The sequence below is a fragment of the Rhinolophus sinicus genome, linkage group LG09 (assembly GCF_036562045.2).
Source record: "Rhinolophus sinicus isolate RSC01 linkage group LG09, ASM3656204v1, whole genome shotgun sequence".
Taxonomy (NCBI): Eukaryota; Metazoa; Chordata; class Mammalia; order Chiroptera; family Rhinolophidae; genus Rhinolophus; species Rhinolophus sinicus.
The window spans coordinates 58686672-58708247 of record NC_133758.1 but is presented as its reverse complement, the minus strand read 5'-3'; the positions used below and the strand labels follow the sequence as shown (position 1 = coordinate 58708247).

The 21576-nt window shown below is 49.1% G+C and overlaps 1 protein-coding gene across 4 annotated transcripts in view; it reads right to left on the bottom strand.

Annotated features, from left to right (window-relative positions):
* Nucleotides 1-21576, bottom strand: part of EEFSEC (eukaryotic elongation factor, selenocysteine-tRNA specific) — a 292225-nt gene that overhangs the window by 43834 nt on the left and 226815 nt on the right. For 3 of the 4 annotated variants that reach the window (XR_012498843.1, XM_074340481.1, XM_074340480.1), the window contains exon 6: nucleotides 5534-5690. The exons of the other annotated variant lie outside the window; for it this stretch is intronic. Coding sequence is in view for 2 of the 3 variants with exons in the window: in XM_074340481.1 (XP_074196582.1) it covers nucleotides 5534-5690 (157 nt within the window). In the remaining variant the exon portion in view is untranslated. The remainder of the gene's footprint in view (nucleotides 1-5533; nucleotides 5691-21576) is intronic. 4 annotated transcript variants of the gene reach the window in all.

Genomic DNA, 21576 nt, shown 5'->3' with positions numbered 1-21576 from the left:
CCACAGCACATTACCAAAATGAAGGCAACGCCTTCCATGGCCAAGAGGGTGGTGTGCCATCTGGAGGCTTGAGTCTCCCAGGCAGACCGTGCCTCCCGTTCCCAGTGTCGCTCCTCATGGGCCTCCCAAAGCTGAGCTCTCACACGCACAAACTGCTCCACCATGCTTCGGTAGGTTGTGGCCAGCACCGTACTCTGCTTACGAAACTGAGCTTTTATATGTATAAACTGCTCCAGTACATTCTGGAGAGTTTCAGCCGACACCACACCCTGCTCGCTGCGCCATGTGTCGTGCGGGGCATCCTGTGGGGTCTCTGCTCCCGCTCCCCACATAAGAACACAGGACACGGTGAGGCCAAAAAGGAACACCCACGGAGCCATAGATAGGGGAGTCACCCCACTATATTCTTGCTGGCGGCTGGGTTGGAGACACAGGAAGCAGGAGCCACACTGTGCGCAACCCGCCGTCCGAACTGCAATCTGCGCTTTCCAGCCACCATCTTCTCGCTAGTCCCCCGTTTTCTGCTAGCATAGCCACAGCTGACGGCCATCTATTACCTGAGCCAGCACCTTTCCACGTGAGGCCGAGAGCCTGGAAACTGCTCTCTGGGACTCTGTCCCCACACCGACATTCTGAATAAACCTGCTTTTCTTTCCACCAACCTTGTCTCTCAATTTTTAACTTTTGCAAGTGGCAGCCAGCCAGGGGACCTTAGCACAGTATCACTCAGACCCCTCCTCTGCCTGGGACACTCCGCCCACTTCTGTCTGAAGGGCTCCTACTCATCCTCCAAGGTCTGGTGCAAGGCCATGCCTGAAGAAGCCTTCCTTTCCTCAGACTGTTAGGGTCTGCTAGACACTCTCCTGTCACTTCACACATTCCCTGCATAGCTTGCTGTGGTTTGCCAAAATACGAATGCTTGGAAGATGGCTGCATACCGTTCATCTTCCCAACTCTGAGGGGCTAAATTGTGACTCCTCTCAAATTCCTATGTTGAAGTCCTAACCTCCTTTACCTGAGATATGACTGTATTTGGAGATAGCACCTTTCAAGAGGTAATTAAGGTGAAATGAGATCATATGAGTAGGCCTACTCCAATAGGACTAATGTCCTTATAAGGAAGAAGAGGCGATTAGGACACAGACACACACAGAGGCAGGACCACATGAGGACACAGGAAGAAGACAGCCATCTATAAGCCAAGGAAGGAGACCTCCGGAGAAATCTCAGCGGACACTTGGTACCCCAGGTGAGGGCGGATGTCTGGTGGGCTAAAACAATACATAACCCCAGGCACCATTTACAGAGTACCTGTCCCAGGTCAGACACCACAGTTAGGTATTATGTGATCTAAGTCGCACTTCCTCCCTGAAAATAAAAATTATTCATTCCATGTTAGCACTGAGGGGCTAAAGCTCCAAGTGGGGAGCAGTCTGCCACAATCAGAAGAGGCTGTGGCCAGAGTGAGGGGCCTGGGATACCTGACTCTGGAGGCCACGCCCTGTGCTAAGCCAGGTGATCCTCCAAGGAACTGGGCCAGCGACCCCTGCAGCCCTGGCCTGGCCTGCCCACCCTTCTAAACCTATGCCAGGCACTGAGAGCAGAAGGGGTGGTGCTGCCCTGATGAGTGCTCAGACCAAGGTGGGTGCCCTAGGACTCTCCTTCCACACCCAATGTTCAGTACCTCCCTCCTCTGGCCAAGGTTCTGTTTCCCCTAGCATCCAAACGGCCCAATAAACAGCTGATGAAAGACAGATGAACGGAGGCCTGGGCCACCCCTCTGACTCCTGGGACACGAAGGTGACGCTGTATGCCCACTGTTTTGGTGCAAGGGCTCTGAGGTGATCTGCCTGAATCTGAGTCCTATGAAAGACAGCTGGAAGGGCTCTGACAAAAGAGCCAGCTGGCAGTGCCTCTGTGCTCCTAGCTTTTGGTGGCTACTGTGCAGTCCCCCTGGGGACTGAAAAGGCATACAGAAATTCTGGGCTCTTACTAGTTGTGCAACTGTGAGCAAGGGGCCTCAGTTTCCTCACTTGCAGAATGGGGAGGAGCTGTATTAAACAGAGGTGCTCCCTGCCTTCCCAGCCCCGGCCTCCTCTTGCACGAGTACTCTTGGCAATGCTGTGGGGCCAGAAAAGAACACGAGGAGCATCTTCACAGAGGAGGGGGGGGTCTTGTTTGGGCTTAAAGAATGGTACAGATAGCAAGAGAGGAATGAGGTCCCAGGAGAGGCAAAGTGAGAATTCCCATATCCGTGGTACAAGTGCAGAAAATGAAGCCCAGAGCAGGCAGCAGGGGCAGACCTGCACTCCCCATCCCATGCCCTTTCCCACTGGCCACAGGGTTCTAGAGAACACTACACATCTGATTCCAGCCCTCTCCACACGCGTCTTTCTCCCCTTCCTTCCCAATCCCTGCTTGGACAGCACCTCCTCTGGGAAGTTTGCCCTGACTCTTCTTCAGGATGGCCACTCCCCCCACCCCCGCCCCAGTTCCTAGTCATGTGCCCCTATGGACACTAGCCAAGCTGACCACAAATTGCTGGTCTGTGCCTCATCTCTCCCAAAGGAGGTGCATTAGGGCAGGACTCTGTCAGAACTATCTTGGCATCCTAGCCTGAGCCTCTACTGGAGTTTGCTGAATTGGAGGGACTGACGTCTTCTCCTTTAAAGTTGTCTTTAAAGAACTAGAGCCCCCAAAGCCATGTCATCAGGAGACAGCTGTGCTGAAGAAGTCCAATGACGCTGACGCCTGCCTACATTGGAGGAATTTCTGGGAAGGCCCACAGCACACCAAACACCAGGCTTATTGGCCCCCACAGGCCTGAGTTCATCCACTTGTTCATTCCAGTGCAGTCTGTTCCACTGAACTCCCTCATTTATTCATTTGTGTAAATAACATTTCCTACTCCATGGAAAGCCATCCACTTTGGCTTGGCAAACCATAACTGGGATGGTTGGAAGGAGATTCTGGGCTTGGAGATCAGGAGGTAGATGGGAGGACACTCCAGAGGATTCTTCAGTCTGCCTTCCCCAGATGGGTCACCCTGCAGAGAGGCCGGTGGGCCAGTAAGCTGCGTTAAAACGCAGCTGCATCCACAAGCAGAGAGCTGGGGCAGGCCCCCTGAGCTGCTCCTGTCCAGGGAGCCTTAAACTGCAACAGCACAACCCTGGGCTTCTCTCCCCTGGCTCCCAACTTGCAGCAATGCTCTCTCCTCCTCCACCTGGCACTGGATGGCTCTGGTTTACTGAAGAGTCTTTCACAATTAAGGCACTTCAAAAAGGTTAAAAGTAATCTTTATGGGAGGAATCGGTAGGAAAAGACAAGCAGGGGGTCGAGAGTGGGCAGTGGGGATGGGTGGGATGAATCTGACCAGTTATATTGAATAACAAGCTTAAAAGCCACAAACAGGAAGCAGACCTATTAAATAGGCAAAACTGACCTAACGAAGGAATGTGAACTCGAGTTGACTGAAGCAGCGTCACCATGTCTCCCCTGCCTCCACTCCTACCCAGCATGCAGGGCCCCCAAACAAGCCTCCTCTTGCATTCTGGCCTGTTCTGGGAACACCCCCAACTCTGAGTTTGCCTTGGGCTAGAGGAAGGGGAGCTGAGGGGAAGGTCAGCATGATCCTATCCACTCCCAGAAGAAGCAAACAGATATACCCTCCGCTCTGTCTGTACCAGCAGGGCCCCAAGTAGCCTGGGGGAGGGGCAAGTGCTTTGGGGTGCAGCCCCTCCCTCCAGGCAGCTCTGCTCTTGCTCTCCTGGTACCCTGCACTCCTCCTTCCCAGAGAGCGCCCACAGATGTATGCCCAGGGACCTGGGGACTGAGGCCTGGACACTGGCCTGCCTGGCTCATGCCCTGTGCGTGTTCTCTGGAGCCCGAGCAGAGCACTGGGAGCCACAGTTTGGCTGAGGTGAGGACCAGGAGCAACTGAGGAGCAGTGGATTAGGTAGGACAGGAGCCTGAAGCCCACATCAGGGTTGGAGGCTCCCATGGATGTGTCGCCTTACTAACCCCAAGGGAGTTCCTTTATAGGGTGATAAAGACCTTGACAGGGCTTTGGGCACAAATAGCAGAGGCAAGTGTGCAGGGAAGCAAGCCTCTGGTGACCACTACCCTCCCTCATGAGAGGGCAAATGCCACACATGACCCTCTGGGTTTTAGGAAGGAACTGGGAGGCAAGGCTCCAGCCAGGCTCTCAGGAGAGGAGGTGCTGGCTTCACATGTGAGTGGCCAGGGAGCTGAGAATCCTGCTTTCTAGCTGGGGCCAGGGTACCACCCTATCTGGAGAGTTTACTCAAAAAGCTACGCACCACAATGACCTGATCTAAAACTCCCCATGACTTTTCATCCCTCAGAGATCTGACGCATAGTTCTGCAGCGATGCAGAGTATAGCAACATGCTGACATGAAGTTACCTGTAAAATCCTTCAACTTTGCTGTATGTTGGATCACTGACATATCACAATACTGGAGGATGAAAGGTAGCAGCTCATGGTGCGTTCCGTAAATTTGCTCACATGGAAACACCCCTTGTTCCTTACCCTGCCATTAGGGGCTACTGCAGAGCCGTGGCCGGCGTCCCACACACCTCCACACTCAGGCCACTCCTGCCCAATGCCCTGTCCTCAAACGCACACCAAGCTCATCCTCACCTCAAGGCCTTTGCACTTGTCTCCCTCCCTATTGGTGGCATGTCCCTCCCTAGGTGTCTGTATGGCTCCCTCTCTTCCCTCAGTCAGGCCTCCACTTGACTGTGACCTCTTCAGAGGTCCTCCCTGACTGCCCTGTCCAGACTGTATACTCAACAATTCTAAGCCCTCTCCCTGCTTTATTTTTCTGTACAACACAGTCTATCGTCACTGGTTCACTCCTGTTCCCTCCCACGACCACAACACCATGTCTGGTACGCAGTAGGACCTCAGAAAAATGGGTGTGGAAAGGGTGCATGAATGATGAAAGAGTGTACGAGTGATGGAAGAGCTGGCAGAGCTAAAGAAATCCAACGACTCTACCTTCAGCAGCAAATGCACATTCTTGATCCCACTGTGGACAAGGCCCAACTCAGACTGAGTGGAGGCTCAGCATGGCCTGCTGGTCTCGAAAGGAGGTAGCAACTCACATTCCGGGAAATCCCACTGGCTACCAAGACAGTGTGCCAGGCCCTTGGTGCTCTTAGTCACCAACTCTCTCCCTCAGAACTGCCTGTCAGATCAGTATTACAATCCCTACTTCACAGACAAGCCATGTGACATATCCAAGGTCACCCTACATGGTCACAGTGAAGTGAGAACTCAGATTCAGACCTTGACCTTGGCTCAGACCAAATGCTGACTCCACACCAGGCTCCTCTAGGACCCACTCGCTTTCCAGCCACAAAGTGGTGGGACCAGAGGCTCTGGCCGCTGTATGTCAGCAAAGGCAGGCCTAGAACCCTGAGCCAAGGGCGCACTCTCAGGGGCACTGTTTCTGCCATCTCTCCATGACTTGCCAGCATCCACGAGCAAGAGAAAATAACCATACTCACCAGGGATGTGGATCTTGAACTTGCCACTCTGGCCAAAGGCGCTGTCAATGAACCCCAGCTCCCCAGTGGACAGGTACACCTTGAGCCCCACAAAGAGCTGGATGTTGGTCTCCTTTTTGAACAGGGAGCGGCCGATCACGTTGTAGTCGTCTATCACCTGTGCCCACACACCCAGCCCCAGAGAGAGAAAGCATCAGTGTGCGCTGGAAAAGGCCAAGGCCCTCCCCTCCCAGGTGATGAGTCCACCTTACGGATAATGAAAGGCACTGAAGCCATTATGACGACGGGCCCCTCCTCACCATTGCCACCCGCCACCACCGACACCTCCCGAGCCTGGGCTGTGTGCCAAGCAGTTGAGAGAGCCTATGTGGGTCAATATGCTTAGCCCCACAGCAGCAACACGAGAGGCACTTTCTCGACTTGACAGATGAGGAAACAGAGGCACAGCACAGTTAGGTCATCTGCCCGAAGTCACAGAGCTCACAGGACGGTGGTAGCTGAAAATCCCAAGTCGCCGGCCTACACCCTCCTCTGTGTGGCCATTCTGCCCAGCCTGCCCCCAGCACTGGCCTAATGACTGCTAGTGGCACTCTCCCCATGAAAGCTTTCCCAGATACCTCAGGCCGAGAGGATGACTCCTGAGCCTGCATCCAGGCTTTCTAGAAGATGCCTCACCCTCTCTCTGATTTCCTCTCCCATGAGGTGCCTCTGAGAACCTGGCCTCTGCCACCCCAACCCAATACAGGCACTTTTAGGCCACATGTAGGATGACCTTGGATATGTCACATGGCTTGTCTGTGAAGTGGGGATGGTAATACTGATGCATTTTAGCCCAAGGCTTTACTCATTCTGCCCAGAGGCCCCTTCCTGGCCTGGCCCACATCTACTACATAACCCCACTGCCCCCTCCTCCATGACACCCTCCTTTCCCTATCCCAGCACAAGTCCCATTTTCTGTTGATTCCCTAGTGTCCATGGGCACTCTGCTGCTGAGCTCGTGCTCCCTCGCCTCTTGGTGGAGGCCTGGGCTGAGAGGAGGGACACACGTGTGCATGGAAAAGTCAGACTGATACAGCTCTGATTTCACCACACGCTGTGTTCATCTTGAACCTTCTCCCCAGAGAGTGAGCATAGAAAAGACTAAAGGGCTACTTTCCCTCTCCTGAGGCCTTTCAACGCTCAGGTACCCCCTTCAGGGAAGGTGGCATGGCCAGGAGACCACTGCCAGGTGGCCTCCCTGCCCTGCCCAGCTCCTCCCCAGGGCCTGTGCCAGGAAGGTCCTGGGCCTCTGTGTAAAACAGAAGTAGGTGTGTGTGTGTGTGTGTGTGTGTGTGTGTGTGTGTGCGTTAAAGACCAGACCAGACCAGGCCCCAGAGGACTTCAGCAGGGCTGACAGTTTCTTCCTGAGATTTGCTGCTCTTTGGAGTGGGGCCCATGCTCCACCTGGCCTTGGGAGCCACAGGAGAAATTTGGGAGCTTCCTCCTTATTCTCCAGGCCCCGTGTACTGGCCTGGGTACTTTCTGGGGACAGGGTCTAGCCCGAGCGGGTGCTGGCACAGGCAGCAGTGTGGAGGCTGGAGGTATTATCAGTGGTGGGACCTGCCACCTCCACCAGGATCCCTTTCTGAGGTGGAAACTCCTGGGGGACCCCCGTGAGCTGGGCTGTCTTCAGCCTCAGAAACTTTTGCCCAAGATTCAGCCAAGGGCCCCAAATGGATTGTTCTGAAATGCAGAAACTGTCCCATTTACCCTAAAAACCTTTTGGAAAAACATATCCTATTCTATTTGATTCATAGCGCCTGATAAAAGGTACTCACATTCCTCCTCTCCCCGGTGATGGATGAATCGGATACAAATAATGATAAGAATAATCATTTCCACTTGCACAGCCCTTTATAATTCACAAATCTCATTCCCATACGTGAATTCCTCCTCGTCCTTCAGGACTCGGCTCCAGCAGAGGAACCCTGGTCGGCTGGGCTGCTGTGGGCTCTGCTCTCCCTCCCCAGCTCTGCCCTGTCTGTGGATGCTACTTCTGCTGCAGTGGGCGTCCAGCAAAGCTGCTGGGTGAACTGAATGCAGATGGTTCTTCTGAACTTCCAAACATGCAGAGTCAGGGCAAACAGATGGCACCAGCCCCAACGCTTTCCTAGGCTTCCTAGGTCCCAGGACCATTGGCCCCACACCAGAACAGCCTGCATATGGAGCTGAGTGCCCAGCATGGCCAGGAGCTTGGGAGGCAGGGCCCATCTACTCACATTCAGCAGCTCAGCCTGGCATAGTCAGTGCTCAGGACCCCAACAGCTCTGGACTAGCCATTCCACATTTCCTATGATTGAAGTCGGTCATTGCTGCCAACTGTCCCTAACTCAGCCTCTGCTTCTGAGGCTGCCTATCACTGGGAGAAAGAGAACGCCTCAGAGCCCCTCAGCCTCTCAGCCCTTAGAGCCCCTCAAGCCTCAGAGCCCCTCAGCTCGTCAACCCTCAGAACCTCTCAGCCCCTCAATCCTCAGAGCCCCTCAGCCTTTGTTGACCAAGGCATTGACCCCTTGAGCACCTTTGTTTACAGGTTTTTCATTCCTACTTCAGAGAGGGCACAGCTGAGCTCAGAGGCAAGATCTGTGGGCTGTGGTCACCAGTCAGTGGTGCAGCAGAAACGCAAACCCAAGTCTGCTGGGCCCTTGCGAAGCAGAACAAGACTGAGGCTGACTCATGCCAAGTTGAAGAAGCAGGCAGGTGGTACTGCCAGGGTGTCCCGGGCTTGCTGGGGCAGCATGGGAGGGTCCCCGGCTTTGGCTAGCCTGAGACAGATGTGGCTGAGACACAAGACCTGCCCCAGCACAGCAGCTGGCCGAGAAATGAAAAAGGACAGTGCTTATACCAGGAGCTTCCATCCTACTCAGAGAACCATCTTCTAAAGGCACCAGTGGAACCAAACAAGTAACACAGGCAGGTATTCTCTCAGACAGCAAGTCCTCACCACATTCGTAGTACTGTTCTCCCATTCTTCCATTGAGAGCCTACCATGTGCCTGGTAACAAATCAAAGCTCCTGCTTCAAGGGACTCATACATGGCCTAGGGAAAGGTAATGTTTACATCTGCCTCTGCCCCACTGCCTGTGGACTGTGTACTGGAGGACAGGGTACTCCATTTCTGTGCCAGCTTCCGGCGCCCTGCACAGACCCCCCGTCACGGCCTTCTCGCCGGCTGTGTCCTCAGAGGCCATGGCTGACTGCAGCCTGCCTCCTGCCCCCGCTCCTCTGCAACCCCACTGCCTGTCTCTGTCTTCAGAGGGCAGAGTGCTCCCTGATGTATGGCACAGCTTTATCTGTTACTCTTCATTGATCCCAACCAGGACACAAGGTTCGTGAAGGCAAAAACGTGTCTTTCTCCTCTATGCCTGCACTCGCTCACTGGCTGCTCCCTGAATGCCGGAGTAAATGTGGAATGCACGCCTCACCATGGGTGTTGGGACATGTGCAGTGTTTGCTCATGTCTGCGGTCTTTCATTTTTTAACAGCTTCATTGAGGCACAACTGATATACGATAGCATGCACATATTTAAGGTACATAATTTGATGTTAGGATATGTGTACATGAAACCATCACCACAATCAAGCTGCTGAACATACACATATCTGTCACCCACCCCCCAAAAAATTTTCTTGTGCCCCTTTGTCATACTTCCCTCCCTCCTTTTCCGAGCTCACCTTGGGCACACCCTCCTTCAGGCAGCTTTCCCCCATGGCAGGCCCCTCCTGTCCCGGCTGGTCTGTCTCTCCCACCAGACAGACCGCGAGTCCTGTCCAAACAACTCGAGACTTACACGGCCCTGATCCATAGCAGGTTCCAGTAAATATGTACATGATATAGAGGTGGGGAGGGAGAAACCAGTGAGAGAAGGTAGCTCTTTGGGAGTAAAAGAAAATCACTCTAGTGGATGTGGTTGGGGGGAATATGCTCATCAAAGAGTGAGCCAGCAAACCTGCCCTGGGCCTAGCTGTCTCGCACACCCAGTGCTGGTCTCTCCCAAGCAAGAACACAGTCGGCCCATTGCTTGGCTTTCCAATGGCCTGGTGCTGGGCTTCCCAGCGACCGGAGCCCGGGGATGGCAGGCATGCTACCTATTAGCAAAAAGGCCTTTCACAAGACTTTTATGTCCTCCCTGCCCCCTCCTTCCTTTTAGTTATAAAATATTAACAAGCTAAATGCCATGGAGACAGTGGAAGATCCAACTCTCCCCAAGCCAGGGTTTTGCAATGAGGGCAGACTAATTTTATTAACTTCAGGAGAATTTCAAAAAGCTTCAGGGCCTTCATGGCAGACAGCGAGAACCCCAAAGTTGGTCTAAGTGCTACATAAACACAGGCCTAGGGCTGGGAAGTGGAGGGCACTCAGCACTTCTTGTTTACATTCTCGTTTCACCGAGTGGGCCAGTGTGTGGGCTGGCAGGGGCTGTAATCCTGCTGGTGTGATGCCATTCAGTTCACTGACCTACATTACCACATTATTTTTGTAAGTATCCGGGATAAGGTGAGAAGTGAATGGGCTATTTCTGACCCTCTGAGGAGGTCCCAAAGGGCTCCATCCTGCTGCTGGCCTCATAGTCTCACTGGAGCTGGAGTGGCAGTTTAAAAAGGAGTTCAGGTTCAAAGGGAGTGTCTCTTTCACTTCTGTGCTCTTGTCTTATGGTCTGGCCAGAAGACACACCAGTGCTGCTGACTGGGAGTGATGGCCTCTCCCACTACCTTCGGTGTCTTCGATTCCATTTGTAGGTCAGATGGTGAAGTGGGGAGGCTGGCCTTCAGCACATCTCTAGGAACCTGGTCTGAGGAACACTAGTGTCCCCCTGCCCACTGACAGTCTACACTGTCACTTTATAGCAGCCTGAGTGGATCCTTCTAGGAGCCAGCAGCAATCCCTCCCCGCCTCAGACTCCTGGCCCTTGGCTCTATGCCCCACTTGGCCTGCCACAGATGAAAGCCGTAAGTTGTCCTCAGCCACATTCTGGGAGAGGTGCCTCCACATCATTAGTTTATCTTTAGAAAAGTGCTGCAGGGACTCAGCAAGGTTAAAGGACTTACCCTAAGTCACACATTCTACTTTTTCCTGCTGCTCGGTGTCCCCAAGGAACAAGAGCTAAGGGGTTCCTGACAGAGATTTGGCAGCTGTGAAGGAGCCCCGCCATAGCATGCTCCATCCCTTGGGCTCCCCTGAGCCAGGCTGTGACTGGCTGGAGCCAAGCTGGTCTGCCAAGTGTGGGCCAAGGGCACCAGGCAGCCCCACCCCCCAGTCCCAGCTGCTGAAACCCCAGGCCTCTGGAAGAACTGATCCCCAAATGCAGGGACCTAGCCCCCATGGGCTGCCTACAGGGAAGGATGCAGGGAGGGAGAAGAGGTGGAGCATGGCCACATGATGCAGGAAGTGTGATGGGCTGGAGCACCTTACTGTGAAAGGAAGATGTGCTTGCCCATGGACACGCTGCTGTGAGGTGCTGCAGGTCAGACGCGGAGCACGTGAAAGGCAAGTGAGGTGAACTACTGATTCCCGGAGCCTCCAGTTTTCTCACCCACAAAATGAGGTTGGAGGAAGGGTGAGCTTTCTCCATCTGTGGTGCTGGTGAATTCCAAGTAACTAGTTCCAGTACAGGCCTCTGTACTTGGGAAAATGTGGCATACTAGAGACAAGAGAACACTGAGGGCAAAGGCTAAGAGAATGGGGCCAGGTGTAAGGAAAGATAAAAGGGGCTAAGAGCAGACTGGAGCGCTGCTGTCCAACGTGGCTTTAAGGTTTTGCAGCAGAAGGGCAGATCCCAGAGGGCATGGTTGAGCTGCTGCTTGTATAGTAGGTTAGAGCTGGGGCTCTGGAGCCAGACTACCCGGGCTCAAAACCCTAGTGTGGAGGCCTTGGGGACTGGCCTATGGCTTAACCTGTGTGGGCCTCAGCTCCCGTCTACAATGTGGAGAAAGAGAGCTGCTGTGGATTCACACGGAGACCCTGTTGTCCCACATTCCCTCCCTGGATCTCCCCCAGCTGCACCACACAGGACCACAGGGTCTATGCCCCCAACCCCGCTGGCCACTGCCCCGCAGATGTGAGCAGACCTTGCTGGCTGACATAGCAATCTCCCACAGCAGCCTGCCGGCCAGAGGGCTGCAGTGGGAGTGGTAGGAAAGGCAAGAACGACGCCTGTGCGCAGGTCTCCCAGTCCCCCAGTATAGCTGCAGCCTGCCTGCACCAGCTGCCCCGCAGGAGCTGGCCTAAGCGTATTTCTGCATCCCAGAACAAACCCCCTCCAGAAATTACCAGGGGCAGGAGTGAGGTGGGTGCTAAGAGGGGACGCAAATGTCTGCTGCATGAAACCTCATTGAATTAAAAGTCTGGTTGGGAGAGGGACAATAGCCCTTCCTGATGAAGGCAGTAAGGGCTATATTTCTGGAGAGCTTCAGGAAGACCAGGGTCATTATCTGTTCCGGGTGTTGAAGGCAAGGAACTGGGGAAATGGCTTTCCTTAGCGTTATCCATCTATAGAATATGTGTATATGTGCATATGCAACAGTTGGGCTCCTTTCCAAATTACACACTCTTCCCACTAAAGGAGAGACCTCAGAGATCAGACACCAGCACATTCAACAAGGAAAAACCAGGGAACAGTTGGAGGTTTTTCATTTTGAAATCAATCATTGTGACGTCAAAGCAAAGGCAACGCATGTGGGATTTGCTCAGCAGGCCTTGCTCTTGGGGAACAATGCTGAAATGGGGCCAGCACAGTTCCAACAATAGCTCTAAAGGGGGACTTTCACTGTTTGCATGAATAATTTGCTTCATTTATTAGCCTTCAGTCATTGGAGCAGTCACTGGCTGCACATAGAAGCCAGCCCCTTGCTTACGTGCCAGGTGAGTCCCCATAGTCCCCAGCTTTTGAGTGGGGACTTGGCTGCTGGTGCACATAATTATGTCATTACATGTGTGTGTCTCTCTCAGGGCCCAGATCCCATGATGAGGCTTGGGAATTGCCCAAGTTCTGAAGTGACTATTCTGATTCAAATTGGAGAAGCAGCACCAAAAAGAGGGGCAGTGAGCTGTGAAATGGAGCTTTGAGCTGGGTCTGCTGTCAGGAGGCCTGGTATCCTCCTGATGAGAAAAGGGGCTGGGAAGGCTTGAGTCCTAACTCTGCCTCTTCCAGCTCTACAACCTGGCAAGGGACTCCTCTGACCTTCAGTTTCTTCCTCTGAAAAAGGCTGTTGTTAGGATTAGGGGTGTTGATGTTGGCAAGAACACCCAAGACTTGGTAGCAAGATGACTACCCAGAGGAAAGAATCTCGACTGGAAGAATGTCAAACTAGAGAAGCTAAAGTGGAGAATGGAAGCACCATTTGAGACAGGGAAATCTTCTAACATAACCAGAAACCACAAGATATAGAGACTTATTGAACCTGCAGAAGCAAAGCAAGGACACTAACACATACTCAGCACAGACTTGCTGGGGGCTGCCCTCAGGTCTCCCCTCTTCCTCCATTCAGTCCTCTCTGAGGCCCCTCCGCAAATGGGGTGTTAACACTTCCAGGGCAGTTCAAGGCCATCAGGGTTGACACCTTCCCCTGGGATGCTGATGATGTTCTGGTACCATCCCTCCTTGTTTGGCATAGGAAACATTTCAGCAAGGCCAGCCTTTTCCTCCTCTGAGTGCAGGGCTATATGGAACCCTGGACAAGCCAAGTCAGTCCTCTGAGCCTCAGTGTTCTCGCCTGTGAAACAAGACAAACGTATCCGCCTCCAAGGCTGTTGTTGTGAAGAGACGAGATTTCTGATGTGAACGTATGCTGTCAGCAAGGATCAGCCTCATCGAAACCCCCCGAGGTAAAGCCCAGGAGAGGGAATTAACCTGCAATTCAGCTCATTGTGTCAAGCAGGTTCCCGAGGCTCAGGGTGAGGAGGCCCAGCGGCGGCCATCACACAGGGCACCGACCCAGGGAGGACTCTGCCCGCCGCTGACCACACCCAGCTCTCAGACTCCCACAGCTGTCTTTCTCAAATCTGGGCCAGCCACCACTGAGCAGGTGTCCTGTCTCTCAGACCCCCCCCCCCCCATCACCTATCCCCATTGAGTCCCTCCCTGCTCCTCTTTTCCATCACTTAGGCACCCATACAGCTAAAGTGCCTAATCAGGAGGTACAAAGGCATGGTCCCAAAGGCAGCTGCTTTTTCATGGAGAAAAAAGAAGACATTACTGAGCACTTAATACAATGAGGCGTGATCAAAAACTATGGTGAACGTTTAAATTAAAAAAAATTATTATAGTAAGACACATTGCCATTTATACCCCTCAAAATACTCCCCCTCACTTTGAACACACTTATCCCCATCCTTGCCACTTTCTGAAGCAGTTCTGGAAGTCCTCTTTCGTGAGTGTCTTTAGTTGCACTGTCGTGGCTGCCTCCATGTCCTGAATCATTTTGACTTTGGGGAAGAGCCAGAAGTCGCACAGTAACAGATCCAGTGAATAAGGTGGATGAGGACACACCATAATGTTTTTATTTGACAGAAATCGCCATATACCGGAAGCCATGTGTGACACGGAGCATTGTCATGATGGAGGATGAAACCGTTTGCTCATTTCATGTAAATGCAGTGTTCGTGATCCATGATTTACAGACACTTTAAAACACACCTCCCAACTGTACCTCACACCCGACTGACTGCACCGAACAAGTTTAACTTGTCACACACTGTGACTAAGGTTTGATGCGCCACTTCCCATACTAAAGATCCCTGCCTTTCCACTGAATGGCACTGGGCAGCAGCATTTACCATATTTTTTTTTATCACACCCAGACCTCATGCCTGGTCCCTTGCACATGTGGTCTCATCAACTCCCCACCACAGCTCCTTTAAAAAAAAAGGTTATGGAGTGGGGTTGGGGGAGAGAGACTTGCACACAGCCAGGCCAAGCCAGTGCCTGCTCAGTGCACTGGTGTCTAGAGCCAGCTCTTTCTACCACGTCAAGCTGCCTTGACCCTGTGTCTATATACGAACAAAAATGCAATTTTCAAAAGGCTAACAGGCCAAGTGAGACTCTCAGTTATCGATGCTGACATGTGCAAGGGAGGAGAGAGTCTGAGAGTTCGGGTTGGGGCCAGAACACTAGGACAGCCATCTGATTGCATCCCTAAGGAGATCACCTTCTCAGCTTCTGCTTCAGGGGCACCTATCTTCTCGAGTGGCCTGGGAGCTGACATAGCCTTCAGCCTGCGGACAGGCACCTGGGGAGCGAGGGGCAGCACAATGAGCCAGTGGCTGGCTGGACCACAATGCTGCTTCCTCCCGGGGCTGGAGTGCTAAAGCTGCCTACCTGGAGCCGCCAAGCCTGCCAGATGTCCCCTGCTCGGGAAGGATATCAAGGAGACTCTGCTCACCAGGGACAGTCATAGGCTAGCCCACACAATAGCCAGCACCTTCCTGGTGTCATGGACACATTTTTTTTCTTTTTCTTTTTTTTCAAATTTATTGGGGTGACAATTGTTAGTAAAATTACATAGATTTCAGGTGTACACTTCTGTATTACATCATCTATAAATCCCATTGTGTGTTCACCACCCAGAGTCAGTTCTCCTTCCATCACCTTATATTTGATGCCCCTTACCCTCATCTCCCACCCCCCACTCCCCTTACCCTCTGGTAACCACTAAACTATTGTCTGTGTCTATGAGTGCCAACGGAGGCACGTGCCCTGCACAAATGCCCTGTTTCTCATTTGTTTGTCTTGTTCTTTTGTTGTTTTTGGTTTATATAACACATATCAGTGAAATTACATGGTTCTCTGCTTTTTCTGTCTGACTTATTTCGCTCAGCATTACACTCTCAAGATCCATCCATGTTGTCACAAATGTTCCTATATCATCTTTTCTTACCCCTGAATAGTATTCCATGGTGTATATATACCACAACTTCTTTATCCATTCATCTATCAAAGGACATTTTGGTTGTTTCCATGTCTTGGCCACCGTAAACAAAGCTGCAGTGAACATTGGAGCACACGTGTCTTTATGTATAAATGTTTTCAGATTTTTTGGGTAGATCCCCAGGAGAGGGATTGCTGGGTCATATGGTAATTCTATTTGTAACTTTTTGAGGAACCTCCACACTGCCTTCCATAACGGCTGCACCAGTCTGCATCATGGACATATTTAACAAGCCATCAGCAGTGCAGCAGACAAGCCAGGAGCCGAGAAGCAGCGCTGCTTCTGACTTCAAAGCTGGCCAGCGATCCTGGTGGTGTCTGCCTGTTTATACTTGGTGGCGCCAATGCTGCAGCCTCCTCTGGCCCAGCCCTAAGCCCTTCCCGTCCGGTATCAGTGGGTGCCAGACCCAGGGTGACCAGCATGCCTGGCCTGATCCCATTATGGGGGGGGAGGGGTGCCAGCTTCTTTCTACCACCCCAGCTGGGAACCCAGCATTTGTGCCATGAGGAAAGTCTGAGTAAACAGCAATGAGGATGCCACTGCCTACCCTGTGCCAGGTACAGCACTCAGCATCGTACATAGACTGATCTCCACGCCTTATACTACTCGGTAAAATAGGGGAGATATAGCTCCCATTTCTCTAGTAAGGAAACTGAGGGGAAGAGACTTGCCCCAAATCTTACACCTGCAGGGAATCCACACAGCAGTCCCTGGGATGCTGGCAAGGCTGTCTGGCTGGAGCCTTAATTCCCTGGGCTTCTGGCAGCCTTGGCCTACAGACACCGCCATGCTTGGCCCTCTCCTTACCTCCAGCCTTAATCTCAAGGAAGTATCTACTTGGCCCTGCCTGCCTGCCTCCATAGCCTGCCACGCTCTAGCACCCGCCTTCACAATTATTGGCAAGCCAGCCGTGGTGTGCTAAGGTGTGAGCACTGTCTTTGTCCTGGTGGTGAGGTGGGCTGAAAAGAGATTTTTGAGTAACAGCTGGCAGGTCCTCCTTTGTTTTATAGAAAATGATTTGGGTGGAGTTGTGCAAACTGCCAGGGCAGGGAGGGAGGTGGGTGGATGGGGAGGCAAGGAGGGCCCCCTGGAGTGTGGCAACAGTAGGAGGTGTGAAATGGAGCAGGCAGGGGTGCAGGGCACGCGCCACCGTTGGCATTTAGCCCTCATGTGCCCCACTTCTGTTCATTACAAATGAGAAAACAGGACCACACAGAGTAAGTGACTAGTGATGGTCAGATGACTCAAGTCAACCCAGGGTGTTGGAACGCAGGGTGAGACTAGAAGGCGAGGTGAGAGAAGCGAGGCTGGGGACCGCGAGTGGACAGCCTCTCTGTAGGCCATTCTGCTGGCCTTGCTAATAGAATTTCTCCAGCACAAGTTGAACAGGAGAAGCCAGCCTCCCCCAGCCCCTAGCCTGCAGTGTTTTCCCTGCTTGGGGATAAAGAGCCTGGCTTTAGTAGCTGGTCCTGTCTGCCTCTTGGAGCTCCTGTCCCCTGCCCTCCAGTTGCTGGGGACCCTGGGCTGAGGGTTCCTTCCCAAATGGCCAGGGCCAGGCATGGCGCCTCTGTGCCTCTGGAGAACTAGCGTTTGGATTTCACATCCCCATGACTGTCCTGTAACTACCAATTGTACATTCTAATCCCTTCACCTTTCTCACCCATCCCCCCCAATCTAGCAATCATCAGTTTGGTCTTGGTATCTATGAGTCTATTTCTGTTGTTTGCTAGTTTATCCTGTTCTTTAGATTCCACGTATAAGTGAGATCATACGGTATTTGTCTTTCTCAGTCTCACTTATTTCACTTAGGATAATACCTTCTAGGTCCATCTATGTTTGCAAATGGTAAGATTTCATTATTTTTTATGGCAGAGTAATACTCTGTTTTATATATGAACCACAGTGTCTTTATCCAATTGTCTAATGATGGGAATTTTGGTTGTTCTCATATCTTGGCTATTGTGAATAATGCTGCAGTAAACATAGGGGTGCATGTATCTTTTAGAATTGGTGTTTTGGGTTTCTTTGGATAAATACCCAAGAGTGGAATTTCCGGGTTATAAAGTAATTCTATTTTTAATTTTTTGAGGAACCTCCATACTATTTTCCATAGTGACTGTACCAATTCGCAATCCCAACAACAGTGCACAAAGCTTCCCTTTTCTCCACATCCGCGCTAACACTTGTTGTTTGTTGATTTATTGATGATAGCCATTCTGACAGGTGTGAGGTGGAATCTCATTGTGGTTTTCATTTGCGTTTCTCTGATTAGTGACATTGAGCATCTTTTCATATGTCTATTGGCCATCTGTAGGTCCTCTTTGGAGAAATGTCTATTTAGGTCCTCTGCCCATTTTTTAATTGGATTGTTTTCCTGGTGTTGTATGAATTTTTAAATAAATTTTGGATATTAATCCCTTATCAGATGTATCATTGGCAAATATATTCTCCCATTCAGTAGGCTGTCTTTTCGTTTCATTGATGGTTTCCTTTGTTGTACAAAAACTTTTTAGTTTGATGTAGTCCCATTGGTTTATTTTTCTTTTGTTGCCCTTGCCCAAGTGGATACATCAGTAAAAATATTACTAAGGATAATGTCTGTGAGATTACGTCCTATATTTTCCTCTAGGAGTTTTATGGTTTCGGGTCTTACATTTAAGTCTTTAATCCATTTTGAGTTTATTCTTGTATATGGCATAAATAGGCGGTCCTGTTTCATATTTTTGCATGTATCTGTCCAGTTTTCCCAGCACCATTTATTCAATAGACATCTTTACCCCACTGTATATTCTTGCTTCCTTTGTCATAGATTAAATGACCATATAGGCATGAGTTATTTCTGGGTTCTCTATTCTGTTCTATTGATCTATGTGTCTATTTTTATGCCAATACCATGATGTTTTGATTACTATGGTCTTGTAGTATAATTTGATATCAGGTAGTGTGATACCTGCCGCTTTTTCTTTTTTCTCAGGATTGCCGTGGTGATTCGGGGTCTTTTACGGTACCATATAAATTTTAGAATTATTTGTTCTAGTTCTGTGAAAATGCCATTAGTGTTTTGATAGGGATTCAAATCTGAATCTATAGATTGCTTTGAGTAGTATGAACATTTTAATTTATTCTTCCTATTTATGAGCATGGTATATGCTTCCATTTGTATCTTCTTTAATTTATGCCTTCAATGTCTTACAATTTTCTGAGTACAGGTCTTTTACTTCTGTGATTAAATTTATTCCTAGATATTTTATTTTATTTTTTGATGCAATTGTAAATGGGACTGTTTTCTTAATTTCTCTTTCTGATAGCTCATTATATAAAAATGCAACCAATTTCTGAATATTAAATTTGTGTCTTACTTTATTAATTTATCAGTTCTAATCGTTTTTTGGTGAAATCTTTGGGGTTCCCTATATATAGTATCATGTCATCTGCAAATAATGACAGATTTACTTCTTCCTTTCCAATTTGGATGCCTTTAATTTCTTTTCTTTGTCTGATTGCTGTGGCTAGGACCTCCAGTACTATGTTGAATAAAAGTAGTGAAATCGGACATCTTTGCCTTGTTCCTGATCTTAAGGAGAATGCCTTTAGCTTTTCCCTGTTGAGTACGACGTTAGCTGTGGGTTTGTCTTATATGGCCTTTATTATGTTGAGATATGTTCCCACTTTGCTGACACTTTTTATCATAAATGGATGCTGGATTTTGTCAAACAATTTTTCTGCATCATTGATAGGACTGTATGATTTTTATTTTTCATTTTATGTGGTGCTATCACATTGATTGATTTGCAGATATTGAACCGACCTCGCATACCAGGAATAAATCCCACTTGATTGTGGTATGTGATCTTTTCAATGTATTGATAAATTGGGTTTGCTAATATTTTGTTGAGGATTTTTGCATCTGTGTTCATTAGGGATACCGGCCTACAGTTTCTTTTGTAATGTCTTTGTCTGGTTTTGGAATCAGGGTAATGGTGGCCATGTAAAATGAGCTTGGGAGCCTTCCCTCCTCTTGAACTTTTTGGAATAGTTTGAGAAGAACAGGTGTTAATTCTTTTTTGAATGTTTGGTAAAATTCACCTGTGAAGTCATCTGGTCCAGGACTTTTATTTGTTGGGAGCTTGTTCATTACTGATTTGATGTCATTAGTAGTAATTTGTTAGTTCAGATTCTCCGTTTCTTCTTGACTCAGACTTGGAAGATGTACGCTTCTAGGAATTTATCCATTTCTTCCAGATTGCCTAATTTGTTGACATATAGTTGCTCGTAGAATTTTCCTAAAATATTTTGTATTTCTGTCGTATCCCTTGTTATGTCTCCTCTTTCATTTCTGATTTTATTTGGGTCCTCTCTTTTTTTCTTGATGGCTTTGGTTAGAAGTTTGCCAATTTTGTTTATCTTTAAAAAAAAACACCCAGCTCTTGGTTCAATTTCTGTCTTCAATGTCTTATAATTTTCTGAGTACAAGTCTTTTCTTGCTTGGTGTTTTGTATTGTGTTTTTAGCCTCTATTTCATTTATATTTGCCGTGATCTTTATTATTTCCTTCCTTGTCCTCACTTTGGGCTTTGTTAGCTGTCCTTTTTCCAGTTCCCTTGGGTGTAAAGTTAGACTGTTTGAGATTTTTTTGTTTCTTTAGGTAGGCCTGCATTGCTATGAATTACCCTCTTAGGATAGCTTTCACTGTGTCCCATAGATTTGGGGTCATTGTGCTTTCATTTTTGTTTGTCTCAGGGTAGCTTCTGGTTTCTTCTTTGATCTTATTGGTGACCCATTCATTATTTAGTAGCATGTTATTTAGCTTCCATATGTTTGTGGGTTTTTCAGTTCTTTCCTTGTAATTGATTTTCAGTTTCACACCATTGCGGTCAGAGAAGATGCTTGATGTGATTTTAATCTTAAATTTATTGAGACTTGTTTTGTAGCCTAATGTGGTCTATCTTGGAAAATGTTCCATGTACACTTGAAAAGAATGTATGTTCTGCTGCTTTGGGGCAAAATGCTCAAAAAAATATCAATCAAATCCATCTGGTCTAGTGTGTTATTTAAAGATACTGTTTCCGTGTTGATTTTCTGTCTGGAGAATCTGTCGATTGGTGTCAGTGGGGTGATAAAGACGCCTACTATGTTGTCACTGTCAATCTCTGTCTTATGTCAGTCAATATTTGTTTTATATACTTAGGTGATCCTATGTTGAGTGCATAGATGTTTATTAGGGTTATTTTCTTCTGTTGGATTGATCCCTTTATCATTATGCAACATCCTTCTTTGTCTCTTATTATAGTCTTCATTTTAAAGTCTATTTTGTCTAAGTATTGCTACCTCAGCTTTTTTGTCATTTCCATTTGCATGAAATATCTTTTTCCATTCCTTTACTTTCAGTCTATGTGTGTCTTTTGATCTAATGTGGGTCTCTTATAGATAGCATATGCATGGATCTTCTTAAGTGATTATTGATAGGTACATAGGTATTGCCATTTTATTACGCCTATTTTCAATCTTCTTTTTTCTTTTTCTTTTTCTTTTTTTTGTTGTTTTCCCCTTCTCCTTCTTAAAGAATTCCTTTAACATTTCTTATAATACCAGCTTGGTGGTAATGAATTCCTTTAGCTTTTTCCTTGTCTGGGAAGTTCTTTACCTCTTCTTCAACTTTAAGTGATAGCCTTGTTGGGTAGAGTAGTCTTGGATATAGACCCTTGTTTTTCATTACTTTGAATATTTCCTGCTACTCCCATCTGGCCTGCAAAGTTTCTGTTGAGAAGTAAGCTGATAGTCTTATGGGAACTCCCTTTAAAGAAACTAGTTGTCTTTCTTTTGCTGCTCTTAGAAATCTCTTTGTCTTTAACCTTTGCCATTTTAATTATAATGTGGCCTGTTTGGGTTCATCTTGTTTGGGACTCTCCGTACTTCTTGTGCTTGTATGTCTATTTCCTTCAACAGGTTAGGGAAGTTTTCAGTCATTATTTCTTCAAATAGGTTCTTGATCCCTTGTTCCTTCTCATCTCCTTCTGGTACTCCTATGATGTGAATGTTGTTATGTTTGGTGTTGTCCCCCCACAGGTCCTTTAAACTATC